We start from the raw sequence: 17,920 nt of genomic DNA, 5'->3' as shown, positions 1-17,920 counted from the left end.
GAGACGTTGTGCCCAACCAGGTTGTACACTTTAGATGGGAGAGTTGCATGGTATGTGAATTCTATCACAATAATGCTGTGGGTTTTATTGCTGTTGTTGTAGTTGTTTGAGATAGAGTCTCTCTCTGTTGCCCAGGCTGGAGTGCAGTGGCGCGATCTTGGCTCACTGCAACCTCTGCTTCCTGTGCTAAAGCAATTCTCCTGCCTCAGCCTACCGAGTAGCTGCGATTACAGGCACCTGCCACCATGCCCGGCTAATTTTTGTATTTTTAGTAGAGATGGGGTTTTGCCATGTTGGTCAAGCTGGTCTCGACTCCTGACCTCAGATGATCTGCCTGCCTTGGCCTCCCAAAGTGCTGGGATTAGAGGCATAAGCCACTGCGTCCAGCCTATAATGCTGTTTTTAAAAAATTGGCTGGATAATTACAAACGTGAACACGTGTGCCCAGAACTGATACATGTGTCTGTCGGCGTGGACACTCCTGGGCTTCCTTCTGGTAGCTCAGCCGCCTCTCCTGACCCTGACCCTCACTGCTTGATGTTAGGAGACAAGCCCAAGGCATCTGGGTTGCCGGCTTCCACCTCGGAAGGCCAGGGCCCAGCAAAGTCAATGTGCTGTGGTTGAGCAGGGAGGCCGTCTTCCTTGCGGACGGAGACTCTGTCACTTCCAGCTGGACTCTTGTCCCACAGCCAGGGGCAGGTGCAGAGTTGTGCTTGTTTGGGTTGGGACACTGATGAGGGCTGTGTTGCGGCCAGGCCCAACCGCCGTGAACCGAGATCACATCACGGCACTCCAGCCTGGAAGACAGAGTGAGACTCTGCCTCAAAATAAATAAACAAATAAATAAATAATAAATAGAACTACCCTATGATTCAGCAATCACACACCTCTGGGTATATATCCAAAAGAGCTGGCTGGGCACAGTGGCTTATGCCTGTAATCCCAATATTTTGAGAGGCCAAGGCAGGAGGATCGATTGAGCCCAGGAGTTGGAGAACAGCCTGGGCAAGATGGCAAGACCCCCTGGCTACAAACAGTTAATTTTAAACCCTGGTGTGGTGTCATAGCTACTTGGGAAGCTGAGACAGGAGGATCGCTTGAGCCCAGGAATTAGCGCCTGCAGTGAGCTCTGATGGCGTCACTGCACTCCCGTCTGGGTGACAAAGTAAGAGCCCGACTCTTTTTTTTTTTTTAAAGCTTTTTTTTTTTGGCCGTAAGTGTATTCAATGCAAAATAATCCTCTCTAATTTTACTGAGGTGGCTGGCCACATCCACGAGCAAATCCGCCTCTAAACTGGAATTTGGTTGCTGACCCAGCCCCAGCCTCGGCTTTCTTGTCGGCACCAGGAGCACAGCGCTCCATCTGTGGGTATCTCTGTTGGCTTCCCCTCTTGTGAGTCTTGCAGGTCAGTCACCCTCCAGACCTTTAGGCCAAGGCCTGCCAGTCTCTGGATGGCTACAGCGCAGGGTGGCAGGCACAGTTTTTGGGGACAGATGAAGGTAATCATGGAGATACTGGATACCCTCATTGGTAAGGTAGCAGTAGAAATGTCTTCAGATAGGCCGGGCTCGTGCCTGTAATCCCAGCACTTTGGGAGGCCAAGGTGGGTGGATCACGAGGTCAGGAGATCGAGATCATCCTGGCTAACATGGTGAAACCCCATCTCTACTCAAAATATAAAAGATTAGCCAGTCGCAATGGCAAGCGGATGTAGACTCAGCTACTCGGGAGGCTGAGGCAGGAGAATGGTGTGAACCCAGGAGGCAGAGCTTGCAGTGAACCGAGATCACGCCACTGCACTCCAGCCTGGGTGACAGAGCGAGACTCTGTCTCAAAAGGAAAAAAAAAAGCAACAATGCAGGGACTCCTGACACATGCTCCAATGTGGATAAACCTGAAGGACATTATGCCCAGTGAAATAAGCCAGACACAGAAGACAAAAAACCACAGGATCGGCCGGGCGCGGTGGCTCAAGCCTGTAATCCCAGCACTTTGGGAGGCCGAGGCGGGTGGATCACGAGGTCAGGAGATCGAGACTATCCTGGCTAACATGGTGAAACCCCATCTCTACTAAAAATACAAAAAACTAGCCGGGCGTGGTGGCGGGCGCCTGTAGTCTCAGCTACTTGGGAGGCTGAGGCGGGAGAATGGCGTGAACCCGGGAGGCGGAGCTTGCAGTGAGCCGAGATCACGCCACTGCACTCCAGCCTGGGAGACACAGCGAGACTCCGTCTCAAAAAAAAAAAAAAAAAAAAAAAAAAAACCCACAGGATCACACCCACATCAGGTCCCCAGAACAGAGTTTGAGTTTGGGATGATGGAAAAGTTCTGGAGACGGATGGTGGAGATGGTGGCACCACAATGTGACTGCATTTAACGCCATTGAAATTTACACTTAAAAATGGTTAAGATGGGCCAGGGACAATAGCTCATGCCTGTCATCCCAGCACTGTGGGAGGCTGAGGCGGGTGAATCACCTGAGGTCGGGAGTTCAAAAACCAGCCTGACCAACATGAAGAAACCCCGTCTCTACTAAAAATACGAAGTTAGCAAGTGTGGTGGTGGGCACCTGTAATCCCAGCTACTCAGGAGGCTGAGGCAGGAGAATCACTTGAGCCTGGGAGGCAGAGGTTGCAGTCAGCCAGGATGGCGCCATTGCACTGCAGCCTGGGCAACAAGAGCAAAACTCCATCTCAAAAAAAAAAAAAAAGGTTAAGATGGTAAATTTTACGTTTTGTATATTTTATCACAATAAAAAGTAATATTTTTTGCAGCCAAAGTATGCAAAAAGAAATGGCTTTATTTTTATCTGTATTATTTATTAATTATTATTATTATTTGAGACAGTATTACTCTGTTGCCCAGGCTGGAGCGCAGTGTGGTGTGATCTCCGCTCACTGCAACATCTGCCTCCCGGGCTCAAGTGATTCTCCTGCCTCAGCCTCCTGAGTAGCTGGAATTACAGGTGCCCACCACCACATCTGTATAATTTTTGTATTTTTCGTAGAGACAGGGTTTCACCAGGTTGACCAGGCTGGTCTCGAACTCCTGACCTTAAGTAATTCACCCGCCTCGGCCTCCCAAAGTGCTGAGATTACAGGTGCAAGCTACTGCGCCCGGCCAAGAAATGACTTCAAAAGGAAAAATGTAAGCACCAGCGTAAGCTGGTGTAAAGTAATGTAATTCCCACCAATGTAAGTTGGCAGGAATCCTTGCTCTGTATAGAAGGGTCATATTTTCTCATCACTGCTTCCAAGTGTGACAGCAGTGGCCTCGTGGCCTTATCTCGGGGAAAGCACTTCCTTCCAAGTGCCGTGAAGGCCTCACGTGCTGAGATAAGATGGAAGCTCCTAGTCTCGCCTGAGGACTGACACGGCCTGTGCTTCTTGGTCTCTCAGGACGCGCGGGCGGCCGTGGGCCCCTTCAACCCCTCCAGTCTGCTGCCCACCTGCCGGGATTACTGGACCTATGCGGGCTCGCTCACCACCCCGCCGCTGACCGAGTCGGTCACCTGGATCATCCAGAAGGAGCCCGTTGAAGTGGCCCCAAGCCAGGTGAGCTGTGCCCGTAACTGGCATGATGGCACTTCATGGAAGGCATCTCTCTTGCTTGGCAGCGTCTCTAAGATGCTGCATAAGAGCGTTGTGGAGTTATATTCTTTCATGCCTTTGGGGCACTCTTACACAAGAAAAAATTTCCAATCGAAGCAGGAGCTTGTTGAGATTGGACAGCGGTTCCGATGATCACAGCGAGCATGTTCTGAGCAGCGCCCTGATCTATCGCACACAAACACAAGGCATTCATGGGAGTTGTCCCAGGGTCTGCATGGTTTTTCTTTTCTTCCTTTTTCTTTTTTTTTTTTTTTTTTTTGAGACAGAGTCTCGTTCTGTCGCCCAGGCTGGAGTGCAGTGGTACAATCTCAACCCACTACAACCTCCACCTCCTGGGTTCAAGCGATTCTCCTGCCTCAGCCTCCCAAGTAGCTGGGATTACAGGCGCCTACCACCACACCCGGCCAGTTTTTGTATTTTTAGTAGAGACGCAGTTTCCCCATGTTGGTCAGGCTGGTCTTGAACTCCTGACCTCAGGTGATCCTCCCACCTTGGCCTCCCAAAGTGCTGGGATTCCAGGCATGAGCCACCGAGCCCGGCCTTCTTTTTTTTTGAGACAGAGTCTCGCTCTGTCGCCCAGGCTGGAGTGCAGTGGCACATTTTCGGCTCACTGCCAGCTCCTCCTCTCGGGTTCACGCCATTCTCCTGCCTCAGCCTCCTGAGTAGCTGGGACTACAGGTGCCCACCACCATGCCCGGCTAATTTTTTCTATTTTTTAGTAGAGATGGGTTTTCACCATGTTAGCCAGGATGGTCTCAATCTCCTGACCTCGTGATCCGCCCGCCTTGGCCTCCCAAAGTGCTGGGATTACAGGCGTGAGCCACCACGTCCGGCCCTCCTTTTTCTTATCTAAATAGTTTCATTGCTTTTTTTCCCGAAAATTAGTTAATAATACTTGTATACATTTTTTAAAGTTATACTGTTGGGCTGGGTGTGATGGCTCATGCCTATAATCTTAGCACTTTAGGAGGCCGAGGCAGGCGGATCACTTGAGGCCAGGAGTTCGAGACCAGCCTGACCAACATGGTGAAACCCCATCTCTACTAAAAATACAAAATTAGCCAGGCGTGGTGGTGCATGCCTGTAATATCAGCAAGTTGGGAGGCTGGGGCAAGAGAATAACCAGGAGGTGGAGGCTGCAGTGAGCCAAGATCGCACCACTGCACTCCAGCCTGGGCAACAAGAGCAAAACTCCATCTCAAATAAATAAATAAATAAATAAATAAAAATACAAAAATTAGCCAGGCATGGTGGCATGCGCCTGTAGTCCTAGCTACTTGGGAGGCTGAAGTAGGAGAATCACTTGAACCTGGAAGGTGAAGGTTGCAGTGAGCTGAGATCGCACCACTGCACTCCAACTTGGGCGACAGAGTGAGACTCTGTCTCAAAAAAATTAAAACAAAAAATAAATAAAAGTTTATACTATCATTTTTTTCTGGAAATCTTTTTTTTTTTTTTTTTTTTTGAGACGGAGTCTCGCTCTGTCACCCAGGCTGGAGTGCAGTGGCCGGATCTCAGCTCACTGCAAGCTCCTCCTCTCGGGTTCACGCCCGAGTAGCTGGGACTACAGGCACCTGCCACTTCGCCCGGCTAGTTTTTTGTATTTTTTAGTAGAGACGGGGTTTCACCGTATTAGCCAGGATGGTCTCGATCTCCTGACCTCGTGATCCGCCCGTCTCGGCCTCCCAAAGTGCTGGGATTACAGGCTTGAGCCACCGCGCCCGGCCTTTTTCTGGAAATCTTAAGAATCCGTAACAATTCTGTCTGTCCAAGGCAGTTTAGAACCACAGGTGTGCTGCTTATATGCCCCGCCCCCACCCGGCAGACGTTTCTCAGCAGTCGCAGCAGGACTTAGCACCTCTGGTTCATCTCTTTCCCAGGGCTCCCGGTGAGGGTCTTTCAGTCTCCTGGGTCTGTGAAAATATCCCCTTGTTTACTCATTACGGCGTGATGTCATTTGCACTTGGAGATGTGGGATGCAGAATATCTGCCTGCCTCCGAAGCAGAGCCGTCGGACATGGGGAAGGCTTTGGTTGAAGGTGGCCCCTTGTCAGCAAGACCCTTATGCCACTCAACAAGCATATATGTGACGAGTGCCCATTCTGGGTCTGTGCCGCCAGGAAAGGGTGGGAGGGGGACAGGTGAGGAGGGGCGGCACAGGAACAGGGCATTCGTCTCAGAACACTGTGGTCTGGCAGGAAAGTAGAAGCAAAACCAATAGTATTAAGCCAGGGTGGCCAGTGTCATGTAAAACTGCAGGGCAGAAGCCCCTTATCCTGAGCAGGGGAGCTAGGGAGGCGGGGTACACATGTCCTGGGAGGCGGGGAGTTTTCCAGGGGAGGAGAAAGGCTGCCTCTCTGAGACAGTCAACAAATGTGCAGACCACAAATGTGGATGAGCACACCGTGGTCAGGGCCCAGGAGACCACGTGCACCGTGCACAACACAACTCTAGGGGGCACGTGATCATCGCGCAGGGTTAACTGGCTCAGTACGCTGTCAGCGTGTAGACATAATCTCACTTCTGAATTTAATTGAATGCGTGAGTTAACTCACAGAGTTCATAAGTATATTTTGTGAATAAGTGAGATGATACATAAAAAGTCTTTTTTTTTTCCTTGGGAGATGGAGTTTCCCTCTTATTGCCCAGGTTGAAGTGCAATGGCATGATCTCAGCTCACCACAACCTCCGCCTCCTGGGTTCAAGTGATTCTTCTGCCTCAGCCTCCCAAGTAGCTGACAGCCATGCCCCACCACACCTAGCTAATTTTGTATTTTTAGTAGAGACAGAGTTTCTCCATGTTGGCCAGGCTGGTCTCAAACTCCTGACCTCAGGTGATTCACCCACCTCAGCCTCCCAAAGTGCTGGGGTTACAGGCGTGAGGCACTGTGCCCAGTCATAAAAAGTAGTCTTTTAGTTCCTTGAGTGAAAAGTAAATTCAAATGTTACTTTAGCATTTATATTATATGTGTCAGTTATCTATTGCTGTGTAACAAATAGCTCCAAAACATAGTGACTTCAGAAAACAATCATTTGGGCCAGGTGCAATGGCTCATGCTTGTAATCCCAGCACTTTGGGGTATGAGGCGGGTGGAACACCTGAGGTTAGGAGTTCAAGACCAGCCTGACCAACATGGGGAAACCCTATCTCTACTAAAAATACAAAATTAGGCCGGGTGTGGTGGCTCACACCTATAATCCTAGTACTTTGGTAGGCTAAGGTAGGCAGATAACCTGAGGTCAGGAGTTTGAGAGCAGCCTGATCAACATGGAGAAGCCCCATCTCTGCTAAAAATACAAAATTAGCCGAGCATGGTGGTGCATGTCTGTAATCCCAGTTACTCGGGAGGCTGAGGCAGGAGAATTGCTTGAACCTGGGAGGTGGAGGTTGCCATGAGCTGAGATCACACCATTGCACTCCAGCCTGGGCAACAAAGGCGAAACTCCATCTCAAAAAAAAAAAAAAAAAAAATTAGCAGGGCAAGGTGGCTCATGCCTATAATCCCAACTACTCAGGAGGCTGAGGCAGGAGAATCGCTTGAACCCAGGAGGCAGAGGTTGCAGTGAGCTGAGATCTCGCCAAAGGCACTCCAGCCTGGGAAACAAGAACAAAACACTGTGTCAAACAACAACAACAACAACAACAACAACAACAACAACAAACCAATCATTTATTTTCTCCCACAGTTTCCATGGGTTGTGAATTTGGGTGGCTCTGGCTTACCATCTTTCATGAGTTGTAGCCCAATGTCAGCTGGGACTGTAGAAAGCTCAACTAGGGCTAGAGGATTCATTTCCAAGGTTGGCCCTCTCAAGTGGCTGGCAAGTTGGTGCTGGCAGTTGGCTGGGAGCCTCAGTTCCTCTCTCCATGGGCCTCTCCTCGGGGCTGCTTGAGTACCCTCCCAATATGGCGACCAGCTTCCCCCCAGAGCAAGTGATCCTAAAGACCAAGCAGAAGCGGCAATGCCTCTTATAACCTGGCTCTGCACACACTGTCCCTTACACCGTATTTACTGGTCATTTCGGGCAACCCTGATTCAGCATGAGAGGGGACCACACAAGGCCTGAGGGACACCCAGGGACTGGCTCACTCTGCACTCATACCAAGCTCACCCTGGCTGCCCTCTATTCCAGCTCTCTGCATTTCGTTCTCTCCTGTTTTCTGCACTCGGTGAAGAGGAGAAGATGATGGTGAACAACTATCGCCCTCTTCAACCCTTGATGAACCGGAAGGTCTGGGCATCCTTCCAGACCACTAATGAGGGCACAAGATCCTTGAGACGTTAGGTCCACACGAATAGCAGAACTGACTTTGAAAGAAGGAAGTGTTGTTTCCCAGGTTTCACAATGTGATTGTACGTGACTTCTGAAATTAAAAAGAGAGAATGGGGTTATTGCTTTCGTTGATACACTTTTCAGCTGCAAGTGAAAGAAAGATGTGTAAGTACCATAGGGAACATAACGCAGGATGGAAGCGTGTGTCATGGCACCCAAGGCAGGTGCAGGGTGCTTAGTTTCACTGTAACAAAGTACCACAAACTTGGTGGCTTAAAACAACAGAGATTGATTCTCTTATGGTTCAGTGAGCCAGAAGCCTGACACCAAGGCGTCCGCACGGCTGCTTCCTTCTGAGGCTCTAGGGGAGGATCCTTTTCCTTGCTTTTACAGCTTCTGCCTCCTCCTTGTGAGAACTCCTGGCCGGGCACGGTGCCTCACGCCTGTAATCCCAGCACTTTGGGAGGCCAAGGCGGGTAGATCATGAGGTCAGGAGATCGAGACCATCCTGGCCAATATGGTAAACCCTTGTCTCTACTAAAAACACAAAAATTAGCTGGGTGTGGTGGTGCACATCTGTAATCCCAGCTATTTGGGAGGCTGAGGCAGGAGAATCGCTTGAACCCGGGAGGCGGAGGTTGCAGTGAGCTGAGATCATGCCACTGCACTCCAGCCTGGGTGACAGAGTGAGACTCTGTCTCAAAAAAAAAAATAAATAAATAAAAATAAAAGGCTATAGTAATTAAGATAATGTGGTACCTGTCAGAGAAGGACAAATCAACCAATGAAAAAGGATAGCGTGTCTAGAAGCTTCCACACATTAGTGATCCCTGAGTCATGCTGTAGGGAATGGATGGGCTTTTCTGTGAATAGTTTTGGATAATTTGGATATCTATCTATCTATTGATTGATTGACCAATTCATCTGTCGATCCACGGGGTCTCACTATGTTGCCCAGATTGGTCTTGAACTCCTGGGCTCCAACAGTTCTCCTGCCTTGACTTCCCAAAGTGCTGGGATTACAGGCATAAGTCACCCCACCCAGCCAACTGGATATCCAAATGGGGAACCATGAATCTTTTTTCGCACCATACCTCACACCCCTACCTCACAGCACACACAAAAATTAATTTCTGACTGATCATAGATCTAAACAGGAAAAGTAAAACAACAAAGCTCCTAAAAAATAACATAGGAGCTGGGCATGATGGCTCGCACCTGTAAACCCAGCGCTTTGGGAGGCCGAGGCGGTTGGATCTCCTGAGGTCAGGAGTTCCAGACCAGCCTGACCAACATGGAGAAACCCCGTCTCTACTAAAAATACAAAAGTAGCTGGGTGTGGTGGCATATGCCTGTAATCCCAGCTACTCGGGAGGCTGAGGCAGGAGAATTACTTAAACCTGGGAGGCAGAGGTTGCAGTGAGCCAAGATCGCGCCATTGCACTCCAGCCTGGGCAACAAGAGCGAAACTTCGTCTGAAAAAAAAAAAAAAAAAAAGACTTGATCCAGAACTCAGTGATGGGTCTGAGCGTGGCTTTTCTGTCTTTCTTTCATGATGTTGTCTCTGTCTTGGCAAGCTCATTCCTTTGGTGGAAAGAGAGCTACCACTGGTGCCAGGACGGTTTCCATTAATTTATATAACATTTATTGAGCGCCAATTATGTGGCAGGCTCTATTCTAGACTCTGGGGACGGAGCCTAGACTGCTTCAGGTCTGAAGAGCCTTTGCCTGCGGAGCTCACACTCTGATGAAAGGAGGTGGACAATGATGCATAAACACAGAAAGTCTGGGGTAGCAAGTCACAGGGAGAGGACATGGCTGGGTGGTGAGGTCTCTTCTACAGGGGCCATTTGGGCAGAGACCGAGGGAGGAGTGAACCACATGGCTACATGAGGGCAGAAAATTCCAGGTAGAGGCTGGAGGCAGGAGTGCCCTTCGGGTGTTCAAGGTACAGCCAGAGGGTGAGGGCAGCCAAATGCAGGGGTGAGGAGAGAGGCATGGGAGGCAAGGGTGGTTACTGGGGCACCACAGGCTGGGTGGAGACTTTGGAGCTGCTGCTGGGTTCTGAGCAAAGCGCATTTTTAGTGGGGAGGCTAGGTTTGGCTGTGCTGCTAAAGAGTTTTCCAAAGTCGTCGTTCCTGTCCTTGCCACTGGGTCACTGTGTGTATTCTGGAGGTTGTGCCCAGGTGTCTCCTGCGGATTTCATTTACATTTCCCTAATGATTAACCATGATGAGTATTTTGTGCAGATTCATTGGCCATCTGCATCTCCTCTTTCACCAGATACCTACTTGAGACATTTGCCCATTTTTCTCTTGGGCTGTCTGTGGTTTTCTTTTTTTTTTTTTTTTTGAGATGGAGTCTCGCTCTGTCGCCCAGGTTGGAGTGCAGTGGCCGGATCTCAGCTCACTGCAAGCTCCGCCTCCCAGGTTTATGCCATTCTCCTGCCTCAGCCTCCTGAGTAGCTGGGACTACAGGCGCCGCCACCTCGCCCGGCTAGTTTTTTATGTATTTTTAGTAGAGACGGGGTTTCACCGTGTTCGCCAGGATGGTCTCGATCTCCTGACATCGTGATCCGCCCGTCTCGGCCTCCCAAAGTGCTCGGATTACAGGCTTGAGCCACCACGCCCGGCCCTGTCTATGGTTTTCTTACTGATTTTTTAGGAGTTCTTTATATATTCCAATTATAAGGCCTTTGCCCATTTTACAAATCTCTTCTCTCCCACTCTGGGGCTGCCTTTCACTCTTTTTTTTTTTTTTTTTTTTTTAGATGGAGTCTCGCTCTGTCACCTGGGCTGGAGTCACTGCAACCTTCACCTCCCGGGTTCAGGCGATTCTGCTGCCTCAGCCTCACAAGTAGCTGGGATTACAGGCGTGTGCCACCATGCCTGGCTAATTTTGTATTTTTAGTAGAGACGGGGTTTCTCCATGTTGGTCAGGCTGGTCTCGAACTCCCGACCTCAGGTGATCCGCCCACCTCGTCCTCCCAAAGTGCTGGGATTACTGGCAGGAGTCACCGCGCCCGGCCCGGATCAAGCTTATACCAATGGCTGCAGCTGATCAGTTTTGCAACCCAACGGGTGCCCTTTCTTATAAGCCAGTTTGGGTTTCTTTTTACCTATTACTTGCTTGGAAAAAAATCTGAATCAGTATTTTGCTTTTCCTTTTTTTAGACAGAGTCTCTCTCTGTTGCCCAGGCTGGAGTGCAATGTCACAATCTCGGCTCACTACAACCTCTGTCTCCCGGGTTCAAGTGATTCTCCTGCCTCAACCTCCCAAGTAGCTGGGATTACAGGTGCCCATCACCATGCCCAGCTAATTATTATTATTATTTTTTTTTGTATTTTTAGTAGTGATGGGGTTTCACCATATTGGCCAGGCTGGTCTCGAACTCCTGACCTCAGGTGATCTGCCTACCTTGGCCTCCCAAAGTGCTGGGATTACAGGGATGAGCTACCGAGCCTGGCCCAGTATTTTTATTTTCACAGCATTAAAAAATATTCCTGCCAGAAGAGAGAAAGTTTTGCAATCAACCTAAACATGTTATCTTAGTTACCTTACGTTATGTTACGGTCAGATAAGCACAGAAAACAGATGCTAATCTGTTTCCGAAGGAAACAGGGGAGATAAAGAATAAATGATAAGTAGATTAGGTCAAGTGTGGCAACTCATGCCTGTAATCCCAGCACTCTGGGAGGCTGAGGCGGGTGGATCACGAGGTCAGGAGTTCAAGATCAGCCTGGCCGATATGGTGAAACCCCCTTCTCTACTAAAAAAATACAAAAAATTAACTGGGCGTGGTGGCACGTACCTGTAGTCCCAGCTACTTGGGAAGCTGAGTCAGGGAGAAATGCTTGAACCCTGGAGGTAGAGGTTGCAGTGAGCTGAGATTACGCCACTGTACTGCAGCCTGGGTAACAGAGTGAGACTCCATCTTAAAAAAAAAAAAAAAAAAAACTCAGGCTGGGCACGGTGGCTCACGCCTGTAATCCCAGCACTTTGGGAGGCTGAGGTGGGCAGATCATGAAGTCAGGAGTTTGAGATGAGCCTGGCCAATATTGTGAAACCCCGTCTCTACTAAAAACACAAAGAAAAATTAGCCAGACATGGTGGCACATACCTATAATCCCAGCTACTGTGGAAGCTGAGGCAGGAGGATTGCTTGAACCTGGGAGGCAGAGGTTGCAGTGAGCCGAGATGGTGGCCACCGCACTCCAGCCTGGGGGACAGAGCGAGACTCTGTCTCAAAAAGAAAAAAAATAATAATAAAATACAAAAACTAGCCAGAAATCTCTTGAACCCGGGAGGTGGAGGTTGCAGTGAGCTGAGATTGTGCCACTGCCCTCTAGCCTGGGCAACAGAGTGAGACTCCACCCCCTGCCCCCACCAAATTAAAGTTTCTGACTCTTTATAGGAGGTCACATTTGGTGGTGATGCTGGGTGAAAGAGGGTTGGGTGGAAGGAGTCAAAGTGGAAGTGGGATAGCACCAAGCTGGGAAACGGGCACGTTTCAGTTCTGCCTCTAACTGATGCTCCTGACTTAGAATCCATCGATCAAGAGGAGTTTGCTGAAGGATAGGGTGTATGGCTGCCTTGCCCGCTCCTGAACCAGGCCCGGGGTGAAGTGTGTTGTGCGCATTCAGCAGCTCCAGTCCCGCTGTGGGTCGTACTGACATGCTGGGCCCAGCCCACGCCCCAGAAGCTTGCAGCAGCGTTGGTCTGGGGAACGGTGTTTTAGGAAGCTCCCAAAGTGACAGGATGGTGTCATCGGGCATAAGGGCCACAGCACTCCCACTGAGTTGTGACAAGTTCTACAAAATCATCCCTGGTTTTTAATAAGGAAACTGAGGCTCACTTGAGAAGTTGAGAAACTTGTCACTGACCCCCCAGGCCAAGGGATAGGCAGCATTTTACTCTTGCCTTCTCTGATTTGTGCAATTAGTCAAGGAAAAAGTGCAGCAAAGAGAGAAAGTCCTGAACTTTAAAACCCAGGAGAAAGCTTATCCTATAATGCTGGGCAGTTCACGCTGATGGAAGCAGTGGCCAGAGGAAGGCACTTGCCTGAGCTTCCTGCAGCAGTATGAGAACAGCCTGTTTCTCTGGTGGGGAAGGGGTGACACAGTCAATGGAGGGGGTAGTCTCTGAATCTGGAGCTTGGGATGGGGGCAGAGAGCAAGCTATACAGCCATTCTCCATGGACCGCCCATTTCCATGGGGACTTGGGGACACAGAAAGGTCCAAGAGGCCAGAGGGGCCCTGGGCTCCCGTTCTACCCGCTCCACGTTGACATCGTGTCCAACAAGACACCAAGAGAAGCAGGGAGTGGCTGACCATTTTCCATATCGACACGGGGGGCCCTCTGCGTGCACGAACATCTTTGTCTCCTGAAAAATGGCCTTTGTCAGTTATTTTTAAAAACTGGTGTTAATCCTGAGATGTGGAGATACTCCCGGGAAGCCAACGGAGCCTGGACACACGGAGATGAAACCACAAACACACCCAGAGGAAAAGACATTGATTTCAACCCTCAAAGCAACGGGACAAAAAACAAACAGGAGGCTTCCCTCCCGCCCCAGGGACAGCGGCCAATGTCTGCGGCTCTACGGGACAGACTCTCCCTGGGACCAGATTGCAGCTTCCGATTGTATTATAGAATTTCTGGCCCAACTTTTAAGGTTCAAGGCTTCCTCCCTTTGCTTGTATGTTATTTTCTCGTTTAATAAAGATACGCATGTGTGAGAAGCATCGCCTGTTCCCAGCCGCCGCCGCCTCCTCCCTGGCTTCCTCCCCGTCCCCAGCACGTCCTCCCATTGACCTTCCAGAGAACCAAGCTCAATTCAGAGCAGGCCATGTGCCCAGCTAAATCCCCTCAGCCTTGCCCCGTTGGGACAGAATTCACATTCTTGTCCCCCTGCCCCTGCCCTCTCCTGGCAGCCCACTCTGTGCCGACCAGGATATCGGCCCCTCCCACCCCAGGGCCTGAGGGCACCCTTCCCCGCTGGCCCTACACCACCTGCTTGACACCTGCTCCTCCTGTTCCCTCAGTCTGAACTGAGCCCCCAGATGGCACCTGGCACATAGCGGTGCCCAGCAGTAATGGGGCTGTCATTTTTTGACACTTGTCTGTCCTGCTGAAAGGTGGGCTGTCCGTGCACTGCTGCGTCCCCACCTCTGTGTCCACCAACCCCTCCACACACATTGGAAAGAAAGTCTGAGGGTAGAAGCCAGGCATTCGGCCAGCCCCGGGAGCACAGTTCTGCAGTGATGGCAACACCAGCAGCTCAGGGTCCTCCACCTGCTGGCTCCGGGAGCACAGTTCTGCAGTGAGGATGACAGCAGTAGCTTGGGGTCCTCCACCCACCAGCCCCGGGAGCACAGTTCTGCAGTGATGGCAACACCAGCAGCTCAGGGTCTTCTACCCGCTGGCTCCGGGAGCACAGTTCTGCAGTGAGGATGACAGCAGTAGCTTGGGGTCCTCCACCCACCAGCCCCGGGAGCACAGTTCTGCAGTGATGGCAATGCCAGTGGCTCAGGGTCTTCTACCCGCTGGCCCCCAGGAGGCGGGCACAGGTGTCTCCCTGCTTCACAGAACAGGAAACTGAGACTTCGAAAGCTGAGCTGAGTCACTCGCCTGGTGCCACATTAATCAGCAAGTGGTAGAGGTGAGATTTGAACCCAGGACCCTTCAATTCTAGGCCTGAACTGCTTTTAGTTTTTGGATGTAAAGTTCACACATGGCATAACATTAACCGTTAGTAATTTAAACACGTACAGATCCGTGGTGGTCACTCCCAGTGTTGGGCAACCATCCCTATCATCTAGTTCCAAGACATTTCATCACCCCAAAGAGAGACCCCATCCACTCAGCCCTCACTCTCCATCGCCCCTGCCCCCAGCCCTAAGCAGCCACGAATCTCGTCCGTCTCTCTGGATCCACCTGTCCTGGACATTTGTGCACTCAGAATCATACAACGCATGGTCACTGACCCTTTCACGCAGCCCAGTGTTTTCAGGGGTCCTGCACGTTGCAGTGCTTCTTCCTGTGTGTGCCTGAATGACGCTCCAAGGGATGGCAGACTACACTGGGTTTATCCATCATCCACGGATGGACAGGCCTGAACTCTGACCCCGACTTCTACTGTTGCTTCCATGTCATCTTTTTTTTTTTTTTTTCCCAAGATGGGTCTCACTCTGTTGCCTAGGCTGGAGTGCAGTGGCGTGATCTCAGCTCACTGCAGCCTCAACCTTCCCAAGCTCAGGTGATCCTCCTACCTCAGCCTCCCCAGCAACTGGGACTACAGGTACACCACCACCACAACACGTTAATTTTTGTATTTTTTTGTAGAGATGGGGTCCCTCTGTTGTCCAGGCTGGTCTTGAACTCCTGGGCTCAGGAGATCCTCCCACTTTGGTCTCCCAAAGGGCTGGCATTACAGGCGTGAGCCACAGCACCCAACCTCCAAGTCATCTTTGACACACAGAGCACGTCTGAGAGCAGCAACAAGACTAACTTTGGGGCCAAAGCTGAGAAGTGGGGCGGAGCCCTTCCTGGTGGCCGGTCGTCAGTACGGCGCCTGAAACGCACACAAAGTCTATTTTTATTTTATCTAGTTGAACCTAAGCAAAAAATCTGGCCCTGCAATCTCTAACCTTGCTTCTAGCTGTTACTGAGCAATCGCAGGGCTTCGGATTTTACTTGCAGGCATGGCCACTGTTTACCGTTCCCCCATACGAACTTCAGAAGCTAGAAGGATTCGGTGAAGGAAAGTCATGAGTGCCTTTTCTCTAACCAGAACGGTGGATGTTTCCAGTGAAGAGGCAATGAGGCTTTCAAGGTGCCACCAGGAGCAGCTGAAATGAAGTTCTCTCTTTTTTTTTTTTTTTTTTTTTTTTTTTAGACAGAGTCTCACTCTGTTGCCCAGGCTGGAGTGCAGTGGCACGATCTTGCCTCACTGCAACCTCTGCCTCCCGGGTTCAAGCAATTCACCTGCCTTAGCCTCCCGAGTAGCTGGGATTATAGGCACCTGCCACCGTGCCCGGCTAATTTTTGTATTTTTAGTAGAGACGGGGTTTCACCATGTTGGCCAGGCTGGTCTTGAACTCCTGACCTCGTGATCCGCCCACCTCAGCCTCCCAAAGTGCTGGGATTACAGGCGTGAGCCACCGCCCCCGGCCAAAGTTCTCTTTTAACTGGGAGAATTCACGTGCTTATGAATCTGGCTGCCTATGTAAGTGGCACCGTCATTGTGGCCATCAGCATTGCCACGAGGATTAAAGGCCCGCCCTGGGTCTGAAGCCAGGCTTGGCCACTTACTGAACTGCCCTTTTTCTCCAACCATAAATGAGGACTAACTACGGTTGCTACAAAAATTAAATGGCATAGAAAGTGTGAAAGGAACATAAATCCTGGGACCCCACACTCGCTAACCAAAGGGAAAAGTGAAGCTAGCGACTGTGTCATGCGGACCAGCCTCCTGTGTCGGTTCCAAATTATTGAGGAACAAATAACTATAAAGATGAAAAGATTGGCTGGGCTTGGTGGCTCACACTTGCAATCCCAACACTTTGGGAGGCCGAGGCGGGTGGATCACTTGAGGTTAGCAATTCCAGACCCGCCTGGCCAACATAATGAAACCCCATCCCTACTGAAACTACAAAACTTAGCCGGTGTGGTGGCAGGTGCCTGTAATCCCAGCTACTGGGGAGACTGAGGCAGGAGAATCACTTGAATCTGGGAGGTGGAGCTTGCAGTGAGCCGAGATCGACACACTACGCTGCAGCCTGGCGACAGAGTGAGACTCCATCTCAAAAAAAAAAAAAAAAACAAAAAAAAAAACATGATGAAAAGCTACACACCTCCCTCACATTTTGCCCATAAGGAAATTCTTTGTGGGCTTCAAGATCTTCACCCTAAAGCACTTCTGTTAAAGTTCACCCTGGCAATGTGAACTGATAGCTTATCTTCACATGTGCTGGGACGAGGGGCAGAACTGAGTCGTCCCTCCACCCACCTGAGGCAAATGCATATCTCATTGTTTCCACTGCCCTGTCTTCGGTATCTTAAACCGCAGAGTCACTGAACCAGACAAAAATGTGACTTTTCCTCCACCCCCTCACATGAAAATTGTGTATTTCCCAATATCCTGCCCTTCCCCCTTTCAATATTGAAGCCCTCAAAATCATCTTCGGATAAAGGCACAGACCAGTCTCCCAGGTGTGCGTCCCTAATGTTGGCATTTAAACCTAAAATGGTGGAGACTTGCCTCAGTCATCTTCCGTGACTGGCAAGAGTCTTTACGCCAGGCCGAACACTCACTGAGTGGCTGCCCTACACACCTATCTACCAGGAAACAGAATGGAATTTCTGGTTGTACTTAGGGCAGCCTCACCTTGTCAAGCATGCAGACGGGGAAAGCTAACCTCTGAGCATAGCCAAAGCATGGCTTTCAAAAACAAACCTCCGGAAGAAGCAAGGACCCTTGCTATGTTAAAAGATGCAGACATTTCTCCCCTACAACTGAGAACCAGCCGGGCAGGGGACTCACAGGTGTGAGGCAGCCCCAGCAAGCCTGACTTCAATTAAGGGTTGTGAACCCAGCAAATCTGAGCCTCAGTTAATTTAGAAAGTGTATTTTGCCAAGGTTGAGGCCACGCCCGTGACACAGGCTCGGGAAGTCCTGACCGCATGGGCCCAAACTGGTTGGGATACATTTTAAGGAGACATGAGATACCAATCAAGTACATTTTAAAAAAGGCGGGACAACTCAAAGCGGGAGGGGGGCTTCCAGGCTAGAGGTAAATTTAAACATTTTCTTCTTTTTTTTTTTGAGACAGGGTTTCGCTCTTCCACCCAGGCTGGAGTGCAGTGGCATGATCTTGGCTCACTGCAACCTCTGCCTTCCACTTTCAAGTGATTCTCTTGCCTCAGCCTCCCAAGTAGCTGGGATTACAGGCATCTGCCACCATGCCCTGCTAATTTTTGTATTTTGAGTAGAGATGGGGTTTCACCACGTTGGCCAGGCTGGTCTTGAAT

General features: G+C 50.3%; 1 protein-coding gene across 6 annotated transcripts in view; it reads left to right on the top strand.

Annotated features, from left to right (window-relative positions):
* CA5A (carbonic anhydrase 5A) overlaps positions 1-13,629 on the top strand; it is a 65,845-nt gene extending 52,216 nt beyond the window's left edge. For 4 of the 6 annotated variants that reach the window (XM_077986687.1, XM_028841109.2, XM_015126764.3 and 1 more), the window contains 2 exons: positions 3,400-3,555; positions 7,747-8,002. In XM_077986687.1, coding sequence (XP_077842813.1) covers positions 3,400-3,555; positions 7,747-7,899 — 309 coding nt within the window. In that variant the 3' untranslated portion in view covers positions 7,900-8,002. Of the gene's footprint in view, positions 1-3,399; positions 3,556-7,746; positions 8,003-13,237 lie in introns of those variants that run through there. The other 2 variants (XM_077986686.1, XM_028841108.2) reach the window with 2 other exon arrangements.
* Positions 13,630-17,920: the final 4,291 nt, after the last annotated feature.

This window comes from Macaca mulatta, chromosome 20, assembly GCF_049350105.2.
Source record: "Macaca mulatta isolate MMU2019108-1 chromosome 20, T2T-MMU8v2.0, whole genome shotgun sequence".
NCBI classification, from domain to species: Eukaryota; Metazoa; Chordata; class Mammalia; order Primates; family Cercopithecidae; genus Macaca; species Macaca mulatta.
The sequence above is the reverse complement of the archived record's forward strand: the minus strand, read 5'-3'. Positions and strand labels throughout refer to the sequence as shown.